This window comes from Larus michahellis, chromosome 4, assembly GCF_964199755.1.
Source record: "Larus michahellis chromosome 4, bLarMic1.1, whole genome shotgun sequence".
Lineage (NCBI taxonomy): Eukaryota > Metazoa > Chordata > Aves > Charadriiformes > Laridae > Larus > Larus michahellis.
This window is the reverse complement of record NC_133899.1, coordinates 51,445,395-51,467,814: the sequence shown is the minus strand read 5'-3', so window position 1 is coordinate 51,467,814 and position 22,420 is coordinate 51,445,395. Positions and strand designations below refer to the sequence as shown.

Sequence of the window (22,420 nt, the reverse complement as noted above, 5' to 3'; positions counted from 1 at the left end):
GAAGATACATATTCATGTGTAATCCTGATACAGAAAAGCCTGCCCTGTAGACCTGGGCAGGTGAGAGAGTGCAGAGATGAGGAAAATTGACCAGATTTTGATGCACACCTGCATGCTTTAAGGAGTTCTCTCCCCAGATTCTGATGATGAGAGGATGCTTCCTGGGAGCTCCACGATCCATAGTACCTCTGGGAATCGCCACATCCCATCCACCAAGGACCATGGCATCAACTTGTTGCCTGTTCGCTGGGAATCCCAGTCGCGCTCTTCGGGTTCCCATCAGCTCAGCTTCTCTCAGGACCCCACTGCAGGGACTGGCTCTCAGGATTGTCATCGGAGCCCACACGGCTGCTGTGCAGATGGGCACACTCCAGCTTCAGGCCCTTTGGGGAGAGGCTGCCCCTTCAGCACCTGTCACCGAAGCAGGTAGCTGGAAGTAGATAGGCCTGAACAGGGAGGCATTGCCTTTCCTGGGGGCTTACTGAAATTTATGGCCTGTGCCTGCTGAGCTGGGCAGGTCAGGTATTGCTGCAGCCCTTCTGCCTCTGTAGGTATGGATGCTGTCCTGATGGAGTATCGTCTGCCCAGGGTCCAAACAACATGGGATGCCCACGATATTACCGTGATGTTCAAGTGAGCAGAAATCAGACCATTGCAGCTGCTCCAGCAGTAAGTACAAAAGCTCTTTGCATTTTCGAAGTCCATCTGATATGAAGATTCAGATTTGACCCTGGTGACTCAGGTTGTGGGTTTCTGTTGTGCTTCATCTCTGCCGATAATGCTGGAGAACCAGTACTGCAGGCATGGCAACAAGCCCCTCGTCCCACTTCGCTCCTGTTCAGTCTGGGGCACCCACCTGTGATCCTCTGTAAGCAGGGGACAGAGGGTGGTTGGGAGATGTCTGAGAGGTAGAAGACCATCCTGCGTAGAACTGATTGAATAATCCTGAGTAATCAAATTTCTGTCAGTCAGAAACTTGCCATCCCATTGCAAGAATGCAATTGGATGCCCTGCCAATTTCTGGGAGAAAAAAAATGGGAAAAACACGGCCACTATTAATTGCCTTTGTTTGTCAACTCTGCAGACTAATTGAGGGCAAAGTTGTCAGGGAGGTAATTCCTCTCATAGCTTGGGGTGCTTGGTGGGACCAGATGAAAAAAACCTGGCCTGCCCCTGCGCTGGTTAGGTCTATCTTGCAGAGAAGTGCAGCCCTGGCTCCATGGCTGACAGCCAAATTTCCCACCCCTTCACAGCATGAAAGCCTCCAGGAGCAAACAAAAAAACAGTGGTTCCTCTAACAGCTGGCCTTCTGCAGCCGACAGGTTGGACACGGTGCCTTGCATGTGCTACTGTCCTCATGTACGCATGATAACTTTTGGCTTTCAATTCCTGTCTCTAAGGCAAGCCAAGCCTTGTCCCAGCAGCACCCCTCGGGCGAGTGCCGCAGTTCCATGTACGGCTGCTGTTTTGACAATGTCGCTTCAGCTTCAGGTCCTCAAGGGGAAGGATGTCTCAATAGGCCCAACTACCGTAAGTGATGCTTTGGCTTCTTGGTTTAGAAACATAGGAAGAGTCCTACGGAACCCAGTAGCGTCTGGAAACTTCCTGTGCAGATGCTCTGCTCTCTGTAAAATGTAGTAAATTGTCTCTTTGAAAAGAAATTCTGCCTGGTGCCTGGGGCAGGTGAAGGTGGGAGGGAGTGTAGGAAAGCAGCCAGGTGGTGCAGCTCTGTCAGCTACCGCAGAAATTCTTGTTGTCCTCTGCTGATAGTTGGACAGAAGTGCGTTTGTGTGACCTCTGTCTGTCTGTAGGTCTTCTGGGGAGCTGTCATCCCCTGGGAAGACAACCTGATGGAGCCTGGAGTGCTCCAAATTAGTTACCTGGGTTTAGGAGAAGTAGGGCCCCTCTGAGGACTCAAGGCCATGCTCAGCCTTCAGACAGCCCATGGACAGAGGTGGAAAGAGCCTACAGCTAAGGATGGAGGTGTTGCCCAGGGCCGTATGGAAGCTTTCAGCCAGCAGAGCTCAATACAGTGCCTGCTGTACTATGAGGGCCCTAGAGCTGCTGGGCAAAAGCATCTCTGCTCCTTTCGTTCCCAGCTGTATCCCCTGCCGGCACATTGCTGCTGCATTGCCTTGCCCTTTTGCTGCAGCACACAGAGATTGCCTCGTGGCCAGCCCTGTGGGCCTGCCTTGGAGAAAGGGAAAGCTCTCTGGATCCTCTCTGCTCAACCACAGCTTGGCAAAGGACCCCTCAGTCAGAGCTCTGCATCCAGTGTTTGTGGCTGTGATACCTGTGACTCGGAGCACGGGGCTCGCTTCGTAGACACATTGGGCTGTGCTCCTCTTTTATACCAGTGTGTGGATGGGTGTTCTGTAATGCATGAGGCTTCATAACTGGGTCCAATTCACTTGCTTTGTGGGCTGGAAACGTGCAAACGCCAGCCACGTGCCCCTTGCAGGAGAGGAAGCCCCAGAGCCAACCTTGCAGCTGCACAATTCCTCGAGAAAGGCCGTAAAGCATCCGTCTAGTATCTAGTTTCAGAAATGTCTCTGAGGTTGGTTCTCCTTCCTCCAGTGGCAAAACTGGGGCAGAAAGAAACATGTGAGCAGCCGCCCAATTTCAAAGCAGAGCTGGGTGCAAACTCAGGTGTCCTACTTTCCCACCTCTGCCACACAAGGCCCATCAGATCATCTAGGTAGGTGGCATGAAGCGCCTGGACCTTTGTGTCCCTCATGACCCTCACATCTCCCTCTGTTCTGGTCTTTTTGGTAGCATATCCTGTCATATGCCTGCTGCCCAGTGCCCACGGCCCCTGCGCAAACTGGACCACTCGCTGGTACTTTGTGACTGTCGTTGGCAAGTGCAACCGATTTTGGTACGGCGGCTGTCACGGCAATAAAAACAGCTTTGCCTCGGAGGAGGAGTGCATGAGAGCGTGCCACAACTCTGTGGGGGTCAGTCCTCTGGAGCACCAGCCATCTTCTGTCACAGGAGCCCTGCAACACCAGCATACTGACTCCCGCTCTCGAACAGGGGATGCTCGGGGTCAGCAGCAGTCCCCCGTGAGAGAGTCTGCAAGTCACAGCCAAGAAGGAAGAGCCTACCGGGCTTCGCGCCCCACGCAAGACAGCCACAGACGGGACAGCTGGAGAAGTGAGGTGCTGCCAAGGACTGGTGGGCTGGAGAGGCAGCACGGGGGCACCCAGCAAAGCAGATTGGACAGCCTGAGCCAGCTGCACTTGTGGGAAACAGCAGTGCCTGGGCCCTCAGAGAGGCAGGGTAGCAGTGGCCAGCAGGTGCTGCCCCATGAAGACAAGCAGTGGCATAAGGCTTTTGGAGCAGATGTTTTCATGATGGAAGGATTTGGGCACCAGGCATCTGCAGACTCGTTCCCACCACGGGCTCTGCACAGGTGAAGATTTTTTTATTTTTTATTTTACTGTTCTGCCAGCTCACTGTGAAGCGTCAGTGCATCTTCCCCTGGAGTGAAAGTGTTGCCCCAGCTGGGACCAGCTAACTGGGAATACCATGCAATAGATTGGCTGTACATGTGGCCCTTTGGTAAATCGAGTTATTCAGGCCCTGGAGTTATCTGCTCTCTCTTTCCTTGCGCTCTCCTCGCTCTCTGACAGCACTGGAAGTATGGTGCGTGAAAAGACTGCAGGATCCTGGGATCTTTGTCTGGGAGGCATTCTTACACTGTAAATGAGAATCCATGGGTGTTTTTCTTGTTCTGACCAATAAATGTAGCTGACTCTGACTTCAGAGCCTTTATCTCAGCACTGCACGGAGCAACAGTGCGCTGTTCTAGGAAAGGCTTTTAAGGTACGGAGCGTGGGTCAGGATCCAGACAGTGTCACCCTGCAAATGAGGAGTGCACAGAGCTAGATCTAAGTGTGTCTGCACTGGATCTGTGTCTGTCTGCTGAGCAGCCTTTGCCATGTAGGAGAGGGGTCCCCACATGTTGCCTGGTGATCTGCTCAGAGCTTTATGGGCAGCCAGTCCTGCTTTGCCCTGTGGCTGTGACTTACCCAGAGTCGCATTAGAGGACCTGGAGGAGAGGAGGGCAGCAGAGGTGCCAATGAAAATCTCTTTCCATTTCAGAGCCACCCTGGAGGAAGCCAAGCCCTCTCTTGTGACAGCAGTCGTGGGACAAAACATCCAGCTGGTCTGTAAGACAGGCATGTCCCCCTTCTCCAGCGTGGAGTGGATGAAGGACGGCCGACCGGTCTCCTCTGACAGGTGAGCTCAGCTCCCTTCGCTGTAGAGCAGACAGGCTCCTTGCTGGGCAGAGCGCCAAATGCTTGCCTACTTTCTTTGTCATCTTACTGTTAACGTTCTTAAAAAATAAATAAATAAAAAAATGGGATGAATAAATAAACAAGCCCGTGTATTGACCTAAAAGCACAAACTGTTCACCTGGTCTATGCCCAGCAGAGACAGAGTCCGCAGTAGTATTGACGCGCTGGCTGAATGTTATGGGGCAGAACAGGTGCTGTCGCGTAACAAGGCACTGGTGGAAGCTGACGTGTGGGTAGTGATACAGAAAAATGTTGTCTCTGTTGGATTTATCTTGGGGCAGCAGTAAGCCGGTAGTCCAGGGTGAAGCGTGTAGACAAATAAGTCAGAGTTCCTCTGACTAGAAGTTTCTGGCACTCCCACCTAAGATACAACTTTTTAAAAAACTACTTTTAAAGCCAGTTTTTCCTGGGAAGTCTGTTTCCAGCAACAGTTTGGAGCCAGACAGTCCCTTTGTGCTATGAAAATCACAGTTAAGTAAAGCCCGGTTCTTTTCTGTTTGCAGATGACTGCTGGGGCTCAGGCTCCTTCCCGGAAAGGCAGTTTGCCTCCTCATGGGAGATGGTTGCTGAAAGCAGTTCCCTGTTTTCCCATCTCGGTTTCCTCTCTGTTCCTGACCTCCTTTCTGCCGCAGTTATTTCCCCTGCCTGTGACCCCTCTGTGGTCAACAGGGTTTTGTTGTTTTCTAAGCCGGGGAGGGCGCTCCATGGTGATGGTTTATGCAACTTCAGCACGAAGGGCCGCTCTGCCTTGGCCAGCTGCTGTCCCTGGCCAGGCAGAGGCCGTGAATCCTTGTTCTTGTTGCAGGCACACCTACCAGTCCGACAGCTCCTTAGTGATCAGCCACGTCAAGCTGGAGGACGCCGGGACTTACAAGTGCCTCGTTTCTGACGGGAGGACAGAGAGCCGACAGATTCAGTTACAGATCATAGGTGACTTATCTTCCGCTTCAAACCAGAGGTAGCTCAGGGCTCCTTCTTAATGGTTATTGACAACGGCAGCGATAAAGCCAGCTGCAGGAGCAAACTTCCTCCGCTGCCACACTGTGCTAGCAGCGTTGCCTTCGCTCCATCGCAGTGGTGTCCCAAGAGACGGGCAAAGCAGTTGGTCTCCTCTGCTGCAGGGGTGCCAAGAGGGAGTGTGGAGGCAGCAGGGCTTCTTTTGGTGTTGCCTCGTGTTAAAGCACTCCTTTGCGGTGCCATCCCATAACCAGCCTTGTGGCTTGCCTGTGACCCACCCCACTTCCAGCACAGTGAGCGCGTCTTCCTCCCTGCGAGCCGTCAGCTGCCTCCTGATCCCAGAAAAGAGGCTCCAGAAGAGGGGTTTTCTGCAGTTTCCTGGGCCCTCCATCTCTCGCTATAATGTGACCAGTCTGCCGTAGCTCTCTGTGCTGGTGCATTTACGTTTTGTGTTTCACCCAAACAGGTCCTGCTGGGTAACAAACGATTCCCTGTTCTGAAAAATGTGCCTTATTTAAGAAACAAAAAGAAAAAAATTATGAAAGACTAGTCTCAAAAGATGGGCCAGCAAGGCACCCTGTAGCCTTCAGTCTCTTCAGTGGACTTTGTCACAGCGGTGGCACATGGGGCAGAAGGCATTGTGGCCTAAGGGATGCTGCAACATGTTCACTGACAGAGGAGAGAAAGGAGTCTGAAATTGCTTGCCTGCAGGTCTGTGACTCTCATTAGCAGGCAGCGCAGGCTTACTGCACTAGTCAGCCAGAAAACAGATGGCTGAAGGGCTCTTTGGCTCCAGTTCAGCAAGCTCTCCCAAGCTCGCAGAAACCCTGCGCAAGAGGTCACAGTAAGAAGGGTCCTTTTATTCACATATGGCATTTCATTTTGAATAGAGTACCAGGGCGCTGTGCTGGCAGAGGGTGAGAGAGGTCGGGTCCTTCACAAGGAAAATCAGCAGCAGCCAGAGCTATCCAGAGGCAGGAAGGTTGTACAGGCAGCCGGTTCCTCTGCGCATCAGCAATTCACATACAGGTAAGCTCGTACACAGCAACAGTTTGTCCACCGTGCCCAGCTGATGAACCATATGGCATCTCTTCATGTAGAAAAGCTGAAGATTGGAAAGGTCCCGGGTCAGCTGTTGTGGGGCACAGTTGGGAAGCAAGCAGTACTGAACTGCTGACAACAGGAACGGGAGAAGATCCCAGTCGCAAGCTGTCTTCTGTCCGCCCCGAGGGTCTCTGGAAAGAAGCATATTCTGAGCAAAGACGCGCAGGGAGGCTGACAGCAAAGGAGCTAAGTTCAAAGCAAAGTAGAAATATCAGGGGCAGCCTCCTTAGCTGTTCAAGTTAGTGTAGGCAGAAAGAGAAACCTGTTCTGGAAAAAAACAGAGCAAATAGGAACTGCTTAACTAGCACAAAATAGACACATGTATATTAAAAAAAGCTCCAGTCCCCCACCCATTTATTTTAAATACTTTGTGAACAAACCAGTTTGACTTAAAACTGTCTCCTCACTTACTGGGTGGCATATTTTGTAGCTTCTTGCATGTTTCTTTGGTGTTTCTAGTCCACACAGAAATAAAAGGGTACAAATTATTTTTTGCCTTAAATGCAGCACGTTGGGGTTCCAGACTAAGTGGGACCGTGATCTGATTCTTCCCTTCTTTTGAGTTTACAACCTAAAACCTAGCCAATTTGCTGAACTCTCCAGCAGCCTCCTTAGCTGCTTCTGCCTAAAAGCAGAAAGCAATGATTCATTGAATTAAGAGCATTGAATTAAGGCTCTTTGATTTTGTTTTTTGAGATCAAGAATTCAGGTCAGAGAATGGGGGTGGGGGAGATGATGTTTTATTCGATGCTGGGAACATCATGGTTTAGTTCCCTTCTAAAATGGTGTTTAGCTGTAATTATGAGACAGCAAAGAGCATGAGGAGATGAGTGGTGTGAGAGCCTGACCTTTCTGCTGCGTGACGTGGGTGGCCAGCTCCTGGCCCTTGCATGCAGGCAGGTGATGGCAACGGGCTCCTCACACCCCAGAAAATATCTGCTCATTTTTGTGTGCCAGGCAAGCCCCTTGGGGGAAACTTGCTTGGTGCCCTGTTCAGGACTTTGTACCACGTGCTCACGTTGTTAACACTTCCTAGGCTGTTATCCAGAGGGATGCTATAAGAAACAGGGTTGCTGTCTTGAAAGGGTTAAGCTGGCTGGCAGGAGCGCAGCGCCAAGCTGTGCTGAACTGGAGCAGGGTTTGATGGAGGCTGCTCTTTTCTGAACGTTGTGAGTGAATGTTGGTAATGACAGGTTTCAGAGCTCTGGCGGGAGCGCAGAGACCACCCTTTCCCATTGAAGGTAAAAAAATAAGGCTTGTAATTAAAAACGCCTTGTGGTGAAGGTCAAACGCTGAGCGGGGAAGTTTCTGCACCTTTTGCTGTGCTTGTGGACTTTGCAGATTGAGAATGGATAAGAGCCAGCCCTCGGTAATGGAGGCCAACGTCGGGGAGAGAGTCAGACTGCCCTGCACAGTGGAAGCGTCGCCAGCTCTCACCATTGAGTGGCAGAAAGACGGGCAGCCCCTCTCCTCTCCCAGGTGAGCTCCCAGGTGGCTCCACCGTACCCACAGGCAGGTTCGTGTGGAGGGGAGTCTCCTCCTTGCCTTGCCTTCCCTGACTCCTCCCTGAGGGCAAGGAGCTGCTGGCCGTGCAGCCAGGGCCCATCCTGCTTTATGCCGGCCGGCTTCCTCCGTTACGGCCAGACGGTACTGCCTGACTGCCCGTACTAGCCTCGCTCACAGATCAAAGTCTGAACATTGAACCCTCAAGCGAACAGCTGTGATACAGGGTCTACAAGCGAGCCAAAGCTGAAATTTGCTCCTCTACAAGATTAACACAAAGAGAACGCACAGCAAGCAAATTTGCCAAACCCCAACTGGTCTGTGAGCCAGGGCAGAGGCTCACAGCGAAGAGAGAGATCAGGGTGCCTGCAGCGAACTTCCACAGCCACTGGGGCTGCTCTCCTGCAGCTCCCCTCACCTTCTGCTCCCTGAAGCCTGCTCTAGCAGTCGGCTTTTCCAGAGTCTGCAGCACTAGTGCTGGGATTTGAGGACCTGAGGGTTGCATTACAGGTTGAACTGACCTGCTGCTAAACCTTTGCTCGGTGTTACTACAAAGTTGTGCACGAGGCTTAGCTTCAGCTCTGGTGGCTGGAGTCCCATCCTGACCCACGCACAGGCTGAGGGGATTTCTGGTCTTGTTCCCCAGACACAGGCAGCAGTCGGATGGGGCGCTGGTGATCAGCCGGGTCAGCTCTGAAGACGCCGGCTTCTTTACCTGCATTGCCTCGAATGGACGCGACCAGGACCAGCGCCAGGTCCTGTTCCGACCTCTAGGTACTGGATGAGTGGGGGCACGCATGGCATGTCTGCGCACACACACGTGCCTGCACACACAAGCGGGAAGAAGGGAGGGCTGGGCAGTGGGGGTTTCTTGTCTGGCCATGCCTCTTGGCTTCGCACCTAATGTTCAACAGGCACTTTGAGGGCAAGGGAAGAGCGAGTTGTTTTACCCAGTGGTAATCTCTGTGTGTCTGTAGATCGTGGTGCTCCAGGCATCTGGGAGGAGGGACCAATAGCACAGTAACGGTGACTCTCAGGGCCTTGTCTCTGGGACACTGCTGTGGAACGGGTATAGGAGCAAGAGGAACTAAAGAGAAGGTTCTTCTGTGCATGTGATGTGCTTGTGTCCAGCTGGAGGCAAAAGCTCTTTGAGGCCTCTGCTACTTGTCCTTGCTCGGGCCAAGGTCCTTAGGAAACCCACATTCCCCATAGCAACGGCACCATAGCTCCAAATGTGCCGTTTCAAGGCCCAGGGGCTCGTATCTCATCGTAGTGTATATTGGACTTTTCCCATGAGGGAATGCTCCTACTACCAGAGGGCAGCATGGCATTGGCTTCCTGCTAGTGATGATTTCCCTTCTGCTGTAGGAGACCTGAAGATCACTGGTCTTCTGCCAAGCATCACGGTGCCTGAGGGAGGGACTGCTCAGCTTCACTGTACTGTGACTGGCAACAACGTGAATATAAGGTGGTCGAGGTGAGCAAAAATGAGACAGAACTTCCCTTTCCTTCTCTTCCCAAACCTCATCACTTACCCTCCAAATAATAATGCCGGATATCTGCTAGGTAAGGGAGAGACCCGCGGTTCTCAACCCCAACTAGCATCACGTACCCTTTCCTAAACAACTTGGCTGTTACCCAAAAATCCTGGGAAAGATCCCTGTGGGGTGTGGGTGTCACCAAGTTCACATTCCAGCCAAATGAGGAGGAAAGCAGACGTTAAGCTAAGATTTTATGGAGTTCAAAAGGGCTCCATGCTGGAAAGCTAGTGACATTACAATAGAAAAGCTGAAATGAGTAATCAAAAGAAGACCTTTAGTTGGGCTTCAGAAAACTCTGACTAACCCTAGCAAACATTTTAGCCCCTACAGTCCCAGCCTCCTGCTGCAATAGTTCTCTCCCTCTACTGTCAAGTGGGAGCAAAGGAGGTTTTAAAGTGTTTTAATAAAGATAAAGGAAAAGCTGTGTCCTTTTCTGTTGATGGTTTACAGGGAAACTCTGAATTTGTGGAAGTGTTTGGTGTTTGTTTTTTCTCTATTTGAAAAGAATCGGTTCTGTTTTGGAGCCTTCTTGCAAAGGATCCAGAGGGATTGATTGGTAATTGTTTAAATCTCTCTACTCCGAGGGGTAGGACTGAAGTGGGCCATCTCACAAAGAGAGCTTTTCTTCCGTAATGAGTTTGGTATTTGAATTAACAAAATGATGCAAGTTTCAGAGTCTGAATGAAACCCTTTTCAGTGAAACAAATCTCATTTCCTTGGTAACTGGGAGTTCATAATTCAGGCAGTTTTCCTGCTGGGCACAGAGTATTCCAGGAGGAACAGAACAGACACAATCTTGCTGGTATTTTAAGCGTGATTTTTTTTTTTTTTTTTTTTAACCAAACTTTTAAGGGAGAGGGAAGAGAGTGCATTGCTCACTACCCCATATGTTCCTCAGGCAGTATGTGCTGCTGTCAATGCCAGCCAAACAAGCACTGCCAGACCACAACCTGGAGAGAGGGAAAGGCACCCTGGATTTTCTCTCAGTTCCTCAAACCTCAAAAATGTGTAACAGCGGAAAGGGCAACGTCTTTATACAGCGTGCACAGCTAGCTGCCTCCCATGCAGACAGCAGGCTAACGGATGCAGACTCACTCAGGCTTGTGTTACCACCCAATTGTAAGGCCAGGTCGTGGCAAAAAAAGATTTCTTCTTCCTTCCTGCTGAATTTTGTAAAAATTCACCCCTTTCGCAGAGCACCAGTTCCCAAAGAGCACAGAGAGCTCCTTTAGCCCCAAGGATGGGAACTGTAATACAAAATGTTTTCTGCCACAGGAATGGAGTCCCCATGCGGGCAGATGGCCACCGCATCCACTTGTCCCAGGATGGAAACCTGATCATAAGCAACGTTCAAGAGGCTGACGAGGGATCCTACACGTGCAGCGCCTACAGCAGCAGCAACTCCGTCAGTGCCAGCACAGAGGTGAAAGTGCTAAGGAGCAAGCCTAGCAGTGAGTACAACCCATCCTCCTCGCTTCTCCTGGCACAATCCCTATTATAAGTCTTCCCATTGTGTCTGCCCATCCGCCACGGACCCCAGGCAATGGGGAGCAGCAGGAGCCTCTGGGTTGTGCTACCCCAGGAGCCCTGCTTTCCCTGGCTGGAAAAGCAGGACAGTAGGAACGACCTCCCCTACCAAGGGTGCTGGGAGCCTAATTAACTTCCCGAGGCCAAAATGTCACAGTTGGTTGACCAAATAGTTGGCTGCAAGTTTCGTATTTGGACTCTGGACACCATCCAGCGCAGGAGATCAGCCCCAGAAAATCCATTCTCCTCCTCTGTCTCACCAGAGGTGCCAGATTCTCTCTCATCCTTGATGTTGGACTAAATTTAAAACAATCCCCTTAGGACCGGCAGGGTAGAGTAAGCAGGAACACGCTGTGTCTTTTGGGAGGGAAACAAAAGCTGAGGGTAAGCCCTGGCAGTGTGTTCACAGCTGCTTCACCTTCTGCTTGGCTGCAGCTACTGTGAATCACGTTGTGGACCTGAGCAGAGAGTGCGTGGACCAGCCGCACCTGGCCAACTGCGACCTGATCCTGCAGGCCCAGCTCTGCACTAACGAATACTACTCCAGCTTCTGCTGCGCTACCTGCTCTCGCTACCAACCGCAGGCCAGCCCTCCTCATCACCGTGGGTGACAGACACCTCCGCGGCCACATGGAAGTACAGGTGACAAGGCTGGAAGTCTGAACTCTGTCCTTTTAACTGCATGAAACTGTTCTGGGAGCTCTGCCCTGCTGGAAAGCTCAAGAGGGTGAATTGAGCAGAGTGTAGTGGGTGTAATAACTGTTGAAAGGTGGGAGACCCACCACCCTCAAGTTTATTGCAAGCTTCTTTTTTCCTCCCGTGTATGCCTTGCTGTAGCTAATCCATCTCTTCGCTTAAGGGTAGTTGCTGTCATTCACAGAACAAGATGACACTGGGAACGTAAGGATGCTGTGACTTTATAGAGAAGGCAGATAACCAGCATGAAAGAGGGACAGACCAATTCTTCATACAAGCACGAGAGAGAAGTATCTTTAAAAAGAAATCATCTCTGAGGTGGTTGAAGATCAGCCTGAACTGGCTTAAGCAAAGCAGAAATGAGCGATGAATATTTGTATTCCTGGGGAGCACTTTCCATCTAAATGCAAAGAACTCTGGCCATGAGAAACAGCTTGATGCATGTAAAATTAGCATTTGGGTCCTATGAGATTACTCGCTCGGGGGATGCAGGTGTAATGTCACATTACTGTAGCTGGTTTATTCCACTAAACCTTAGACAAATTTCTGGTTGGGTCAGTTTGGTTTCTATGTGTCTGTAATCAACTTTGGAGTGAAATGCAGAAGCGACGCTTCACAGAAAGCTTAAGACAAAATAGAAGAATGCTTTTAGCCTTTTCTGAATGTTAGGGGTAATTTTGATGAATATACCAACACTGTTATCTGTCCTGAGATGCTACAGTTTAAATATCACTCGCTTGAGGAAGACTTAGCAGATAATTTTATTTTTTTTTTCTGAGCCAGAACTGTGCTGTTGAATTTATTGCGAAGCCAGGCTCAGTGGTCGCGTTGCGCTGAGTTTCAGCTTGGGAAGGTGAATAACATACACATAGAAATAGGTGTAGGGCCATTAGACTTGCCAGAATAAACCTCCCAATGATCTGCTTTACTCTCAGTTAACTTGCAGAAAGCCAGGCTCTGCACGTGGCCGGGGCTGGCTCCTGCTGCTATGGGCTAACAAGCCAGGACTCCCAGATGCAGAGCAGCTGTAGCTGAAAAGCACCGTCAGTTTTGAGACTAACAGTGAGTGGCAGTGAGCGTGCATAAGAGGCTCTGAAAGACAGTGTCTCAGGTATTAAGGGGTGGGAGGTGAGATTAGATGATGATTTGTCAGGCCAGGAAAGGCCCTTGGGTGTCTTCACTATCTCAAAATGGAATTATTTCTGAGGAAAAGCATTTTTTACAGCCTCCATGGTATCGTTTTACCCTAGCATCAGCCCTAACAGTCCCTCTCTTCCTCATTCCAAAGTACCCAGTGAGACTTGGATGGGTTAATCAAATTAATTAGCACCATTACCCACTTATTATTTGCATAGATGTAGCTATAAACTAGTAGACTGGTGTGTAGTATTGATGGGATGGTGGAGGATTGGCTTTTTTCTTTTCTCTTTTTTTTTTTTTTTTTTTTCCTCCTCTCCTATTTGTGTTACTTTAATTTAAGACGTCTGAGGAAGGCGGTTAGTTAGGCTCAAGCCACTCTCCTCTCCTTCAGTCCAGCCTCAGTACTCAGGGCAGTAGTAATATGTACATACATAGGTGTAAATCCCCAGGCTTGACAGCCTAAAGCTGGTTTGGATGCTAAATCCAGTAAATCAGTTCAGCTGCACCTAAAAATAAGAATTAGTAACCTAATGATTGCACTCTCTTCAGCACAGGTGTGGCTTCAGGACTGGACGTGCTGCTTTAACTGAACAGCTTAGAAGCAATCTGAAAAGCTTAGAAGCAATCCAGTAAAGGAGCGAGAGGTGACAGTCTCACAGCTATTTGGGGGTGGGTATTTTTGTAGGCTGATAGATTCTGCTTGCTAGAAGAAATACTTATTTGCAGTTAAGACCCTTTAATTTAATTAGGGTAAACTTCCTCTGCTGTAATTCATGGGAGGTGTGAGGTTTGAAGTTGCCATCATTGGATAGTCAAGAACAGTGAGACGGTCCTCAGACCTTCTAATTGTGTTTGTATCTAATTTTGCATTTGGCATCTCAGACCAACACTTTTTTTTTTTTTTTTTTGTGTGTGCGTGTGCATATAGGCTGTTTTAGTATATAGTATGACTGACTCTGCCTGTTGAGGCCAGAGACTAATGCCAGGGTGTACATTCCAGCCTCAGTTCACACGTGGCAGGCACAGAGCATAGTCAAGGTCTGTGGCCCTGCTCAGGAGCACGGATAGAAGTTGACTGTGGTTGTATCAGAGCCTTTTGTCCCAGAATAAGCAGCCAGAGTTCTATAATAGCACTTTCTACTATGTCAGAGGCTCTATTTTTAGACTATTTAAATATTCTGTGTAGTCAGCTTTCATTTAAGCTGTATGATTATAGAAGACGTGGCCAGGGAACGCTTTCTCAAGACTCCTGAGGGCTGTAGCAGCCACCTGTGTCCTGAGGGGCAGGACTTGTAACATTGAAGGCGCTTCAGTTACGCGAGTGTTTATTCTGCCCTTCCTTTCAGCTGCAGACCCATGGCAGTAGGGCTAGTAGTTGAAGGCACGCGCTTCACTGCTTTAAATATGTGTCATCACTGTCATAGTTAACTAAAGGGTCTTTTTTACATTTCTTCCATTTGGCAAGCAGAGCTTTCCCATCTATATAGTGCCAAATTGAATGTTTAACTTTTTTGATTTGAGAATCAAGATGGTCATTTTGGATTGTAAGAAGGTTGTCGGTCCTTGCTGTTACCTCCAGGACAGGGGACGGGTGTAGCGTTACTGGGCTGTTTTCAGCTGATCTTTGGGCACCGCTGTGAAAGATATGGAACTAAACATGAAAGAAAGCATGTATAGCTTATTCTATTATAAACGTTTGCTTGCTTTTTGAAAGCTGAAAAAAACATTGGTACCAACTCAAATACCATGGGGAGTGTTGGTTGTTACTATTCATATTGTACTGAAAAGCGGTAAGAACCTGTAAAGAAAAAAAGCCCTGGTTTTCCAGACCACGTCACTGTGAGACTCGCCATCCTTGCCTGGAAATAGAAACTGCTGGCAAGCGCAAATGCTCGGGTCACACAAAGAGAGCATTTCTTCACCTTCAGATTATGAAGTCTGACTTTACCTTGTCTAAAACTACGTGGTGCACATAAAAATGCGGTAAGGAAAAAGACATACTAACAGCACAGGTACCAACTTACTGGGGGAACAGAAAAGGAGTGAAAATACACCGTCTTCTCATGTGTACTACTTTTAGCAGCAGGGGACATAAAACCAAAGTGAGTTTTCCTTTTTGAATGTTAGTGTCTTCATATTTGTCGCTATGTAAATACTCAGTGGTAGAAATTACAGTGATGCAAACCCGGAATCTGATGTTTTTCAGTAAAGCCCTCCATTTCAGAGCTTTAATTAGTTATGGGTCACAAGGATATTTGCAAGTCTTGAAGTTCAAGGTAATCTAACATAGGGCACGAAATGAGAGGTGTTAAGATGCCATTACTAAGCTTCTAGCTTGGGCTAATAACAGAGATATCCAGAAGGGCAAATGCTGAAAACTGAAGCAGGGTGGGGGGGAATTAAGCTTTCACAGACAGTGCTTCTACCACCAACATTTATTTCTGTTAAAGCAGATTATAAATCATCAGTACAAATATATATAACTTACATTTGCTTGTAAGGCCAAAGTTTAAAAGTAAAGTTAAAATGAGATGGTTTTCACAAGTCACCAGAGGCAGAACCTGGACCAGCTGCAGCCTTAACCACAAGGTTTCACAAATCGGTGGAAAAAAAAATAAAAACAAAGTTAAAAAACTCCAAGAGCTATTGACAGACAAACATAAAATGGTTTCCCAGGTAGGCCCAGGATGTAGATATGATTACAGTAAAGTTGTCACAGTAGTGTTAGAACCAATAGATTAAGACAAAGAAACTGCAGCAATACATGAAAGGAAAAAAACCCCATACTATATATAATAAGTAGCTTGATTTCAATAAAAAACAGTAAATTTTCCCCATGGTTTTCAAACCATGACAATACTGTTCTTTAATTTTCTTTATTTAAAACTACGATATAATGACTTACTGGTTGTGATTGTTGTTGCAATATGCTACTTACAATGAACAGATACAAGAACAAGCTAGAGCCCCCTTTTCCACCCCCCCAATATTACTTACAATAAGAATCAGAGATAAATCAATCTTATGTACAATTTCTTACATCCAACCCCCTTTTTTTTAACCTTTGGCAAGATTACTTACAACTCATACAGCTTTTAATATCCAACTATTTAAAATATTCTAAATGCATAAAAATAAAGATTTTGGCTTTACTTTATTCTTTACATATAATATTCACTTTGTTACTCAAAATGGAAGCTCAACTTTTTCCACAAACCTAGCTTTTGCTAAGCAGGTGACAATCTCCCACCCACAGCCACCCCCCCACCCCACCCCAATTTTTTTTCCCTGAGGGGGAATGTCCAGGACTCGAAGGGCATCAGAAGGACACAAGTACAAAAATCTGCCTTCCTTTCTGTGAGATAATTGGTGTTTCTGCAGAACAGACTTCGGGACTGGGTGCCTTTCTTTGCTCTGTTTGACTTCCAGCTTTCCAAGTGAGGAGGGAACGCAGACTGGGGCGGCTCCGGGACTCCTTTTAAGAACCGCACGTTAAATTCTCTGTCTGTTTATATCCCTCCCCGTAATTGCTCCCTCTTTCTAACTCTTTTTCATTTGAAGGGACCTTTGGGATTATCAAAGCAAACTGATCAGAAACAGTCCCCTCTGCTCCCTTTATCCCTCTTATTCTAATGTACAATTTATCCACCCCCCCCATAGGGCTGCTTAAAGTTCAATCTCAAATGTCTTCTGTAAATCACTTGAGAAGGGGTTAGTTGGAGAGGGATTAGTGCGCTGCTTTGCCTTGCTCTCCAGCGCTGCCCACTGTGCTTCAAATGGGTCTACCTGCGGAGCAGCGGCGGGAGGCTGCGAATGCTTGTCCTCTGCAGCCCATTTGCCGCTGTCGACTCCGTTGAAGGCTGCCGAGCCGTTGTGCTGCGCGGGTGGGTGGAAGAAAGGGCTGGTGGTAGCACTGTTGCTTTCGTACTGAGGGAACGTCTGCTGTTTGACAAGACTGGGTGACTGATGGGGATGGGCTGCTGGAGTGTGGCTTGCAGTACCAAAGACGTTGGCTACCATCTGGGAAGGTGTGATCCCAACCACAGGTACGCTTGGGGCTGCATAGGTCACCCCGTTTGCTACAGCATAGGGCTGAGCCGGAATAAACGCTGGCTGCATGGGTGGTACCACCCCCACCGGCACAGGCTGGGGCGCAATGAAGGTGCTGACTGGGAAGGCTGGCGCTGACTGGGAAGCTGCTGGAGGAGGCTGTAGTAGCGGCTGTGGGGCTGGGGCTGGGGCTGGGGTTGGGGTTGGCTGCTGTTGGGCTCTGACAGTCTTTGAGACCTCTTCCAACCAGCGGTCTGCCTCGGAAGGAGTACGTCTGTGATTTCCTTGGAAGAGACTTGGCGAGGCCGCACCTGAGGAGGTGCTGCTCCATTCAGTGCCTGGGAAGGAAAGCATGGGCAAGTCATTAATGTTTCCAATCTTCTTCACCCTTCTATCAGTTAGAAAGGCTGGAGGATGTACACAAGAACAGACGCCTCCACAGTTGAAAGGACTGCCACCAACACTGGAAGCATCTTTAATGCATCCACTGTACTGTCCTCTTATAGTAAGACACTGGTCGAGAGGAAATAGAGAAGAGTTTCTTCGTTAAAATGCAAAATTATTTTTTTTTCTTCATAGCAGATATCTGAGAGTTTAGGGCACGCAGGAGAGATGCCGCCTGCACTCATAACTTAGTGGCAATGATCTAGTGCATAACCACTAATTCCTCTAACTGGGGAGTACTGGTTTCTGAACGTACAGCTCAGGACTGGTGGACTGCCAGAACACAAAGCTATAAAGAAACCGGTTTTATGACTCATTTGCTCCGTTTCCTAAATTAAGGCTTTACCCACTAAAGGACAGTAATGTAACGGTACTGGGAGTTCATTTTTCTGTCCCATACCCACTGAAGTGTGAGTACTCCCTATGATATACATGCACATTTAAGGCAATACATCCAATCAAATTACTATATATGTAAACTGTACTTACTATGACGCCTTTACGTTTTTCCTCCATCTCCACTCACTCCTCCCTTACTCTTTTCATATATAACTCAGGCTGTTAAACTCGCAAATTCTTTCGCAATATTCAACACAGCATTTTAGACTTTTCTTCTATAAAACCAGCTCTGATTTTAACTCAATTATCTTCAATGATTGATTAAAAAAAAAAATATTAAAAAAATCACCATCATTTCCATTCCTCCCACAGTTTCAGAACTATTTCCCACCAGCTGAATTCTGGTTTTCCTTCTCCCTACAGTTTTCCCTCCCTTAGGGCCTTGCCAGGTTTCCAATGTGATGAGAAAAGCAACCGGGAATGCTGGAGATGCCTCTGCAATCCACGTGTTATTTGGTGTTTTAGAGACGTGGAAAATCATTACTGCTCAATAGTCTTCATTCAGCCTGATCTAATTAAACGCCATCCAAAGATCAGTTTACTGTTGTTTTCCCAGTGGGAACTGTTGGAGTCAGAGCTTAGGGGCTCTCTCTTATGGGGGAAGACTTACTGAAAATGGATCTAGTACTCTTACGAGGCCAAGCAGCACCTACTATTTCCCTAGCAAAGTTTACCTTTTAGAGTTGAGCTTATACCAGGAAATGATGTTAGTTTGCTTGTAGCCTTCTAGCATACATGTACCACATGGGTGACAGCCATTTAAAGTACTACCTTACGTTGTATGTAACTATAGACAAGGATTTGAGGCACAGACTAAACTTATTACACAGAAGAAATGAACCTCGAAAGCCTTTAAGCGACCAACTTACTCTCTCCTTACGTACGTTAGTGGGAAGAACACACAAAAATTATTTTGGGTACACATACAGATTCTTTGCCCTTCATCCCCAAACACACACTATTTCATTACTTCCTTTTTAAGCACTGTATTTTCTAAGATGCTGCCAAAATAAGAATCAGTCCAGCTTATAGACCCAGAACCCATGAGTTCATCGCTTCCCTCCATCCACTTGTGCAAAAGGCTACTACTTCCGGCTTTTGTTACCGTTCCTTCCACTTGCCATTAAGTGGCACTGACAATTGTCTCAAGGGCTCAATTAGGCTTTTGATCCAAGTTCTCATAGCAGTGCACCGGATCCACTTCCAATCTTACCAGCGACCATGGCTGCAGCTCCAGTATTAGCAGCAGGAGCATAAGCCCAAGGATTGGTTTCCCGAACTGGCATAGCTGTGGACACTACAGCAGCTTGGGATGGTTTAGCAGCAAGCACACAGAAGGCAGAGGCAGTGCCATTAACTAAAATGGGAGCAGACAACATCAGTGCGATTAATTCATGCAAGGCATGCACGTGACGGGAATATTAGTGGGCCATGTCATACCTACCAACAGACAACAATTTTAGACACTTCCACATGACAGCAGTTGGTGTAAATTAGCCGAATGGGACTGACAGTTGATAAAGCCAGTAAATTCCATTTCACCAAGCCAACGCATGTTAACAGAATTGTGGGATGGTGGATTTTCATGTATCTGATGAGATCTTGAGTTCTGATGACTGACGGAAGTTAAATTTGTTTTTACAGAGAAGAGAGATGGCTCACCAGAAGTTACTGTATGATTAATTTTAGATTCGAAAGAACAGATTTTTGATGTAAAGTAGCTATAACTACATTTAACAAGGAGAGGTTCTTCTTTCACACAACTGGTACAAAAGCCTATCAGGGAAATGAAGATTAGAGGCTGCTATGAGTTCTATAGTTGGCATCTTTCCACAACTTATCTAAGAGTTTGTGTGAAAAATAGTAATCATGTGGTGGCACAAAATCTCTTCCCTCGTGGGATATGGTTCCTGAGACACACACTCGTTAAGGTTTTTGCAGCTCAGGAGAATGTTAAAATAGCCGTCATCTCAAAGCCAGTCCCTTTTACAGTAACTATTGTGTGGCAGGTGCGTGAACGTTTTGTTAAAAACAAAAAACACAGAAAAAGTAAACAGACGAGATGAATAAAGCAGGATGCATTCCCCCAGAATACTGATAACAGGACTTGCACAAGACATTAAGACCATGTGTTACTGGAAAGGAACATTCTGTGCATTCAAGCCTCATCCAGCACGACCACGGCACACAAAGAAATCACAAACCTTGAAAGGCAGGAGACTGTGGTGCGACTACTGTCACTGGTTTTGTCATGGGGGCCGAAGAGAAAGGATCTTCTGATGGTGTGCTGAAAGCACTGGTGATTTGAGAGCACAGAGCACTAATGCTGTCCGTTTCCCCTTCTACCTCAGGGACTAAAATGTAAACAAAATTCATTAAATTGGAAGTTTAAAGGATATAGAAACAATTTACAAACACCGACGTAAAACTGAAATATAATCAGTTCCCTAATGTCCTAGATGTTCCTGCTACTGATTTGCATGACAGCTTTTTTTAAAATCTGTGTTGAAGACCTGACCTGAAATAGAACACCACATTAGTGTATTTTGTGACTAAGTCAAGAGGGTAAGGAGATCAGCGTTCCAGATTTAAAGTCGGTTATTACTGCTTCTCTGTGTTAATGTAAGAGGATGTTCATTTCAGAAAATAAAAGGGTTTTCTATAGCTTTAGTAGAGATCTAAATCTTTCAGTATTAAAGTGCTAAACATATCACGGATTTGGCACTCAGATTTGGCACTCTGTGAAATGAAAATACTTATGATAGATTTAAGTGTTCCAACAACATACTTCCCCAGTAACTGGTTGAAGCTGAAACGTGCTGACAGCAATGTACAGTGGCAAGTTAGGTCTAGAGTTAGAATGTTGACTGCTCCAGTTCAGCAGTAGCTGAAATCCCTAGCTCCTGTGGTAGAGTTATGAAAGGCAAAAGCTGACTGCTCAAATAAAACGGACGTTCAGTTTTAAACCAAGTATCAGCATAATGTGCATAAAGTAACATCTGGAGCAAAACTGCCATCTTACCAGATGTTCTCATTAGTAATAATTGCACTGCTTCTCAAAAGTACTGATCATCAGTCCTTCATTGCACAGAACTGACACGAGCAAGCATAATTAAGCACAAATAGTACAAAAACCATAAGATGTCAGAACACGACATGCACCGTATCTACAGTTCAGGGGAAGGCATGCCCAAAAATTGATTCTTCGAGGGATATTCCAACACAGGGCATGTGGTGTGACAGTAAGCAGCACTGGCAGCGGCATACATGGGAACATGCATCAGAAATGTTCTGAATCATGAAACACTCAGACTGTAGTGTGCTCAGTGAGCATCACCAGTGAGCATCACCAGTAAGCAGTGCACTGCTCCTATAAAACCGATAAACTCAGTGCTGGTCTTAAAGTACAGGTCACCAAATAAGGACTATAAGAGAAGCCAGGCTAGGTATTTTTGTCGGTGTTGCCTTTGCCACAGTAATTCTTGCTTCAAAGCTTAGAAGCCTAAAACTAGCTCTGTTGCCAAGTGAGAGTACAGCTGGCCTGCAGGATAACCTAGCTAAGGGGATTCTAGGACATTATGCAAGGTACTGAGCACCCCGGGTGTTTATGTTGGGATGACTCTAGAAAAGCCCACTACCGTCATCTAAAAACCGTACCACGCATTACTGATACAGCCAGCTGTACCGCCTAAACAGTAAAGTTTCTTTTAATGCAAGGTGGAAAGCCATTTCATTGCTCTCAAAAAGAGGACTTCCCACAGGCAGAAGGACAGACTGCCGAAAAGCATCACACGATCCCACGACAAGCAGTTAAGGCCTTGAAGGGATTTGTCTCTCCAGATGCCCTGGCATTAAGTGGAGGAACTGGTTCGGTGACTCAGAGGGAAGAGCCAGCACCTACTACTTCACCGACACCCATTCCTGGAGCGCTGCAAGCTGTGCTCCAACATTTCAGACAGAGATTAGAACTGTTGGCTTCTGCATGTCAGTACTGCATTTGAAATTCTTGCCTACTCCCAAAGCAGAAGTTTTCTGGCATGGTGCTGTTTGCTCACAAGAAGTGATCCACATGAGGTAGGAAGAAGGATTTACTAGAAAACAAGGAGTTATTTGAAGCCACAGAGAAAGAAAGGAGGAAGAGACAATTTAAGGTAATGTTTCACTGCAACCATTTGGTTTTACCTGAGTTTTTCATGGGGAAATCGGTCTTCCTTTGCACTGTTGAAGGCAGCTCATTTATTCGCAAAGACAACTGACGTTTAAAAGGAGACATCTTTTGGCTAAGGGCAGGGAAGCCCCTGAAAGACCCTTGCCTGGCAAGCTGTTCTATAGGGGCATGCCTCCGTGGAATAGCGTGGGGATTGCTCATTTCTTTATCCAGAGAGGCAGCAACTTCAGCAGTAGGAGAGGTTGGTGAGCCAGAAGAGGGGGCAGTATTGTTTGGTGCAGCACCTGGTGCTACTGTTTTCACTTCTGTTTCAACTGCTGGAGGAAATACGGTGAGGTTAGAAAAGTAAAGCAAAGTAGTGTTCAACTGCCTGCCCCTACTCCCACTTGTTTTGAAAAGAGAAATGGCAGGAATTTACATAAATAGTATTCTTCCAAAAGAATTTCTAATATCACAGTAGAAGAATCATTTCTTCTTCTTTGTCCTCACCATGTCACTTTACATACATCCAGTCTCCAAAGCAAAGTTTACAAGGCTAGTCACTTCATAAAAAATGATGGCCTTATAAACGTATTCTTTCTAGCTAC

The 22,420-nt window shown here is 47.3% G+C and overlaps 2 protein-coding genes across 20 annotated transcripts in view; one reads left to right on the top strand and one right to left on the bottom strand.

Moving 5' to 3' along the window:
- Window positions 1–15,397, top strand: part of PAPLN (papilin, proteoglycan like sulfated glycoprotein) — a 56,432-nt gene extending 41,035 nt beyond the window's left edge. For 5 of the 6 annotated variants that reach the window (XM_074584718.1, XM_074584715.1, XM_074584717.1 and 2 more), the window contains 12 exons: window positions 138–426; window positions 552–669; window positions 1,401–1,530; window positions 2,776–3,415; window positions 4,108–4,245; window positions 5,110–5,234; window positions 6,152–6,290; window positions 7,707–7,844; window positions 8,515–8,642; window positions 9,237–9,345; window positions 10,685–10,860; window positions 11,372–15,397. In XM_074584718.1, the coding sequence (XP_074440819.1) occupies window positions 138–426; window positions 552–669; window positions 1,401–1,530; window positions 2,776–3,415; window positions 4,108–4,245; window positions 5,110–5,234; window positions 6,152–6,290; window positions 7,707–7,844; window positions 8,515–8,642; window positions 9,237–9,345; window positions 10,685–10,860; window positions 11,372–11,547 (2,306 nt within the window). In that variant the 3' untranslated portion in view covers window positions 11,548–15,397. The remainder of the gene's footprint in view (window positions 1–137; window positions 427–551; window positions 670–1,400; window positions 1,531–2,775; window positions 3,416–4,107; window positions 4,246–5,109; window positions 5,235–6,151; window positions 6,291–7,706; window positions 7,845–8,514; window positions 8,643–9,236; window positions 9,346–10,684; window positions 10,861–11,371) is intronic. The other variant, XM_074584719.1, reaches the window with a different exon arrangement.
- The window catches only part of NUMB (NUMB endocytic adaptor protein), a 98,587-nt gene continuing 91,359 nt past the window's right edge, over window positions 15,193–22,420 (bottom strand). For 6 of the 14 annotated variants that reach the window (XM_074584725.1, XM_074584728.1, XM_074584720.1 and 3 more), the window contains 4 exons: window positions 21,848–22,150; window positions 19,870–20,019; window positions 18,879–19,022; window positions 15,193–17,160 (listed from right to left, as the gene is read on the bottom strand). In XM_074584725.1, the coding sequence (XP_074440826.1) occupies window positions 16,439–17,160; window positions 18,879–19,022; window positions 19,870–20,019; window positions 21,848–22,150 (1,319 nt within the window). In that variant the 3' untranslated portion in view covers window positions 15,193–16,438. The remainder of the gene's footprint in view (window positions 17,161–18,878; window positions 19,023–19,869; window positions 20,020–21,847; window positions 22,151–22,420) is intronic. The other 8 variants (XM_074584732.1, XM_074584734.1, XM_074584730.1 and 5 more) reach the window with 3 other exon arrangements.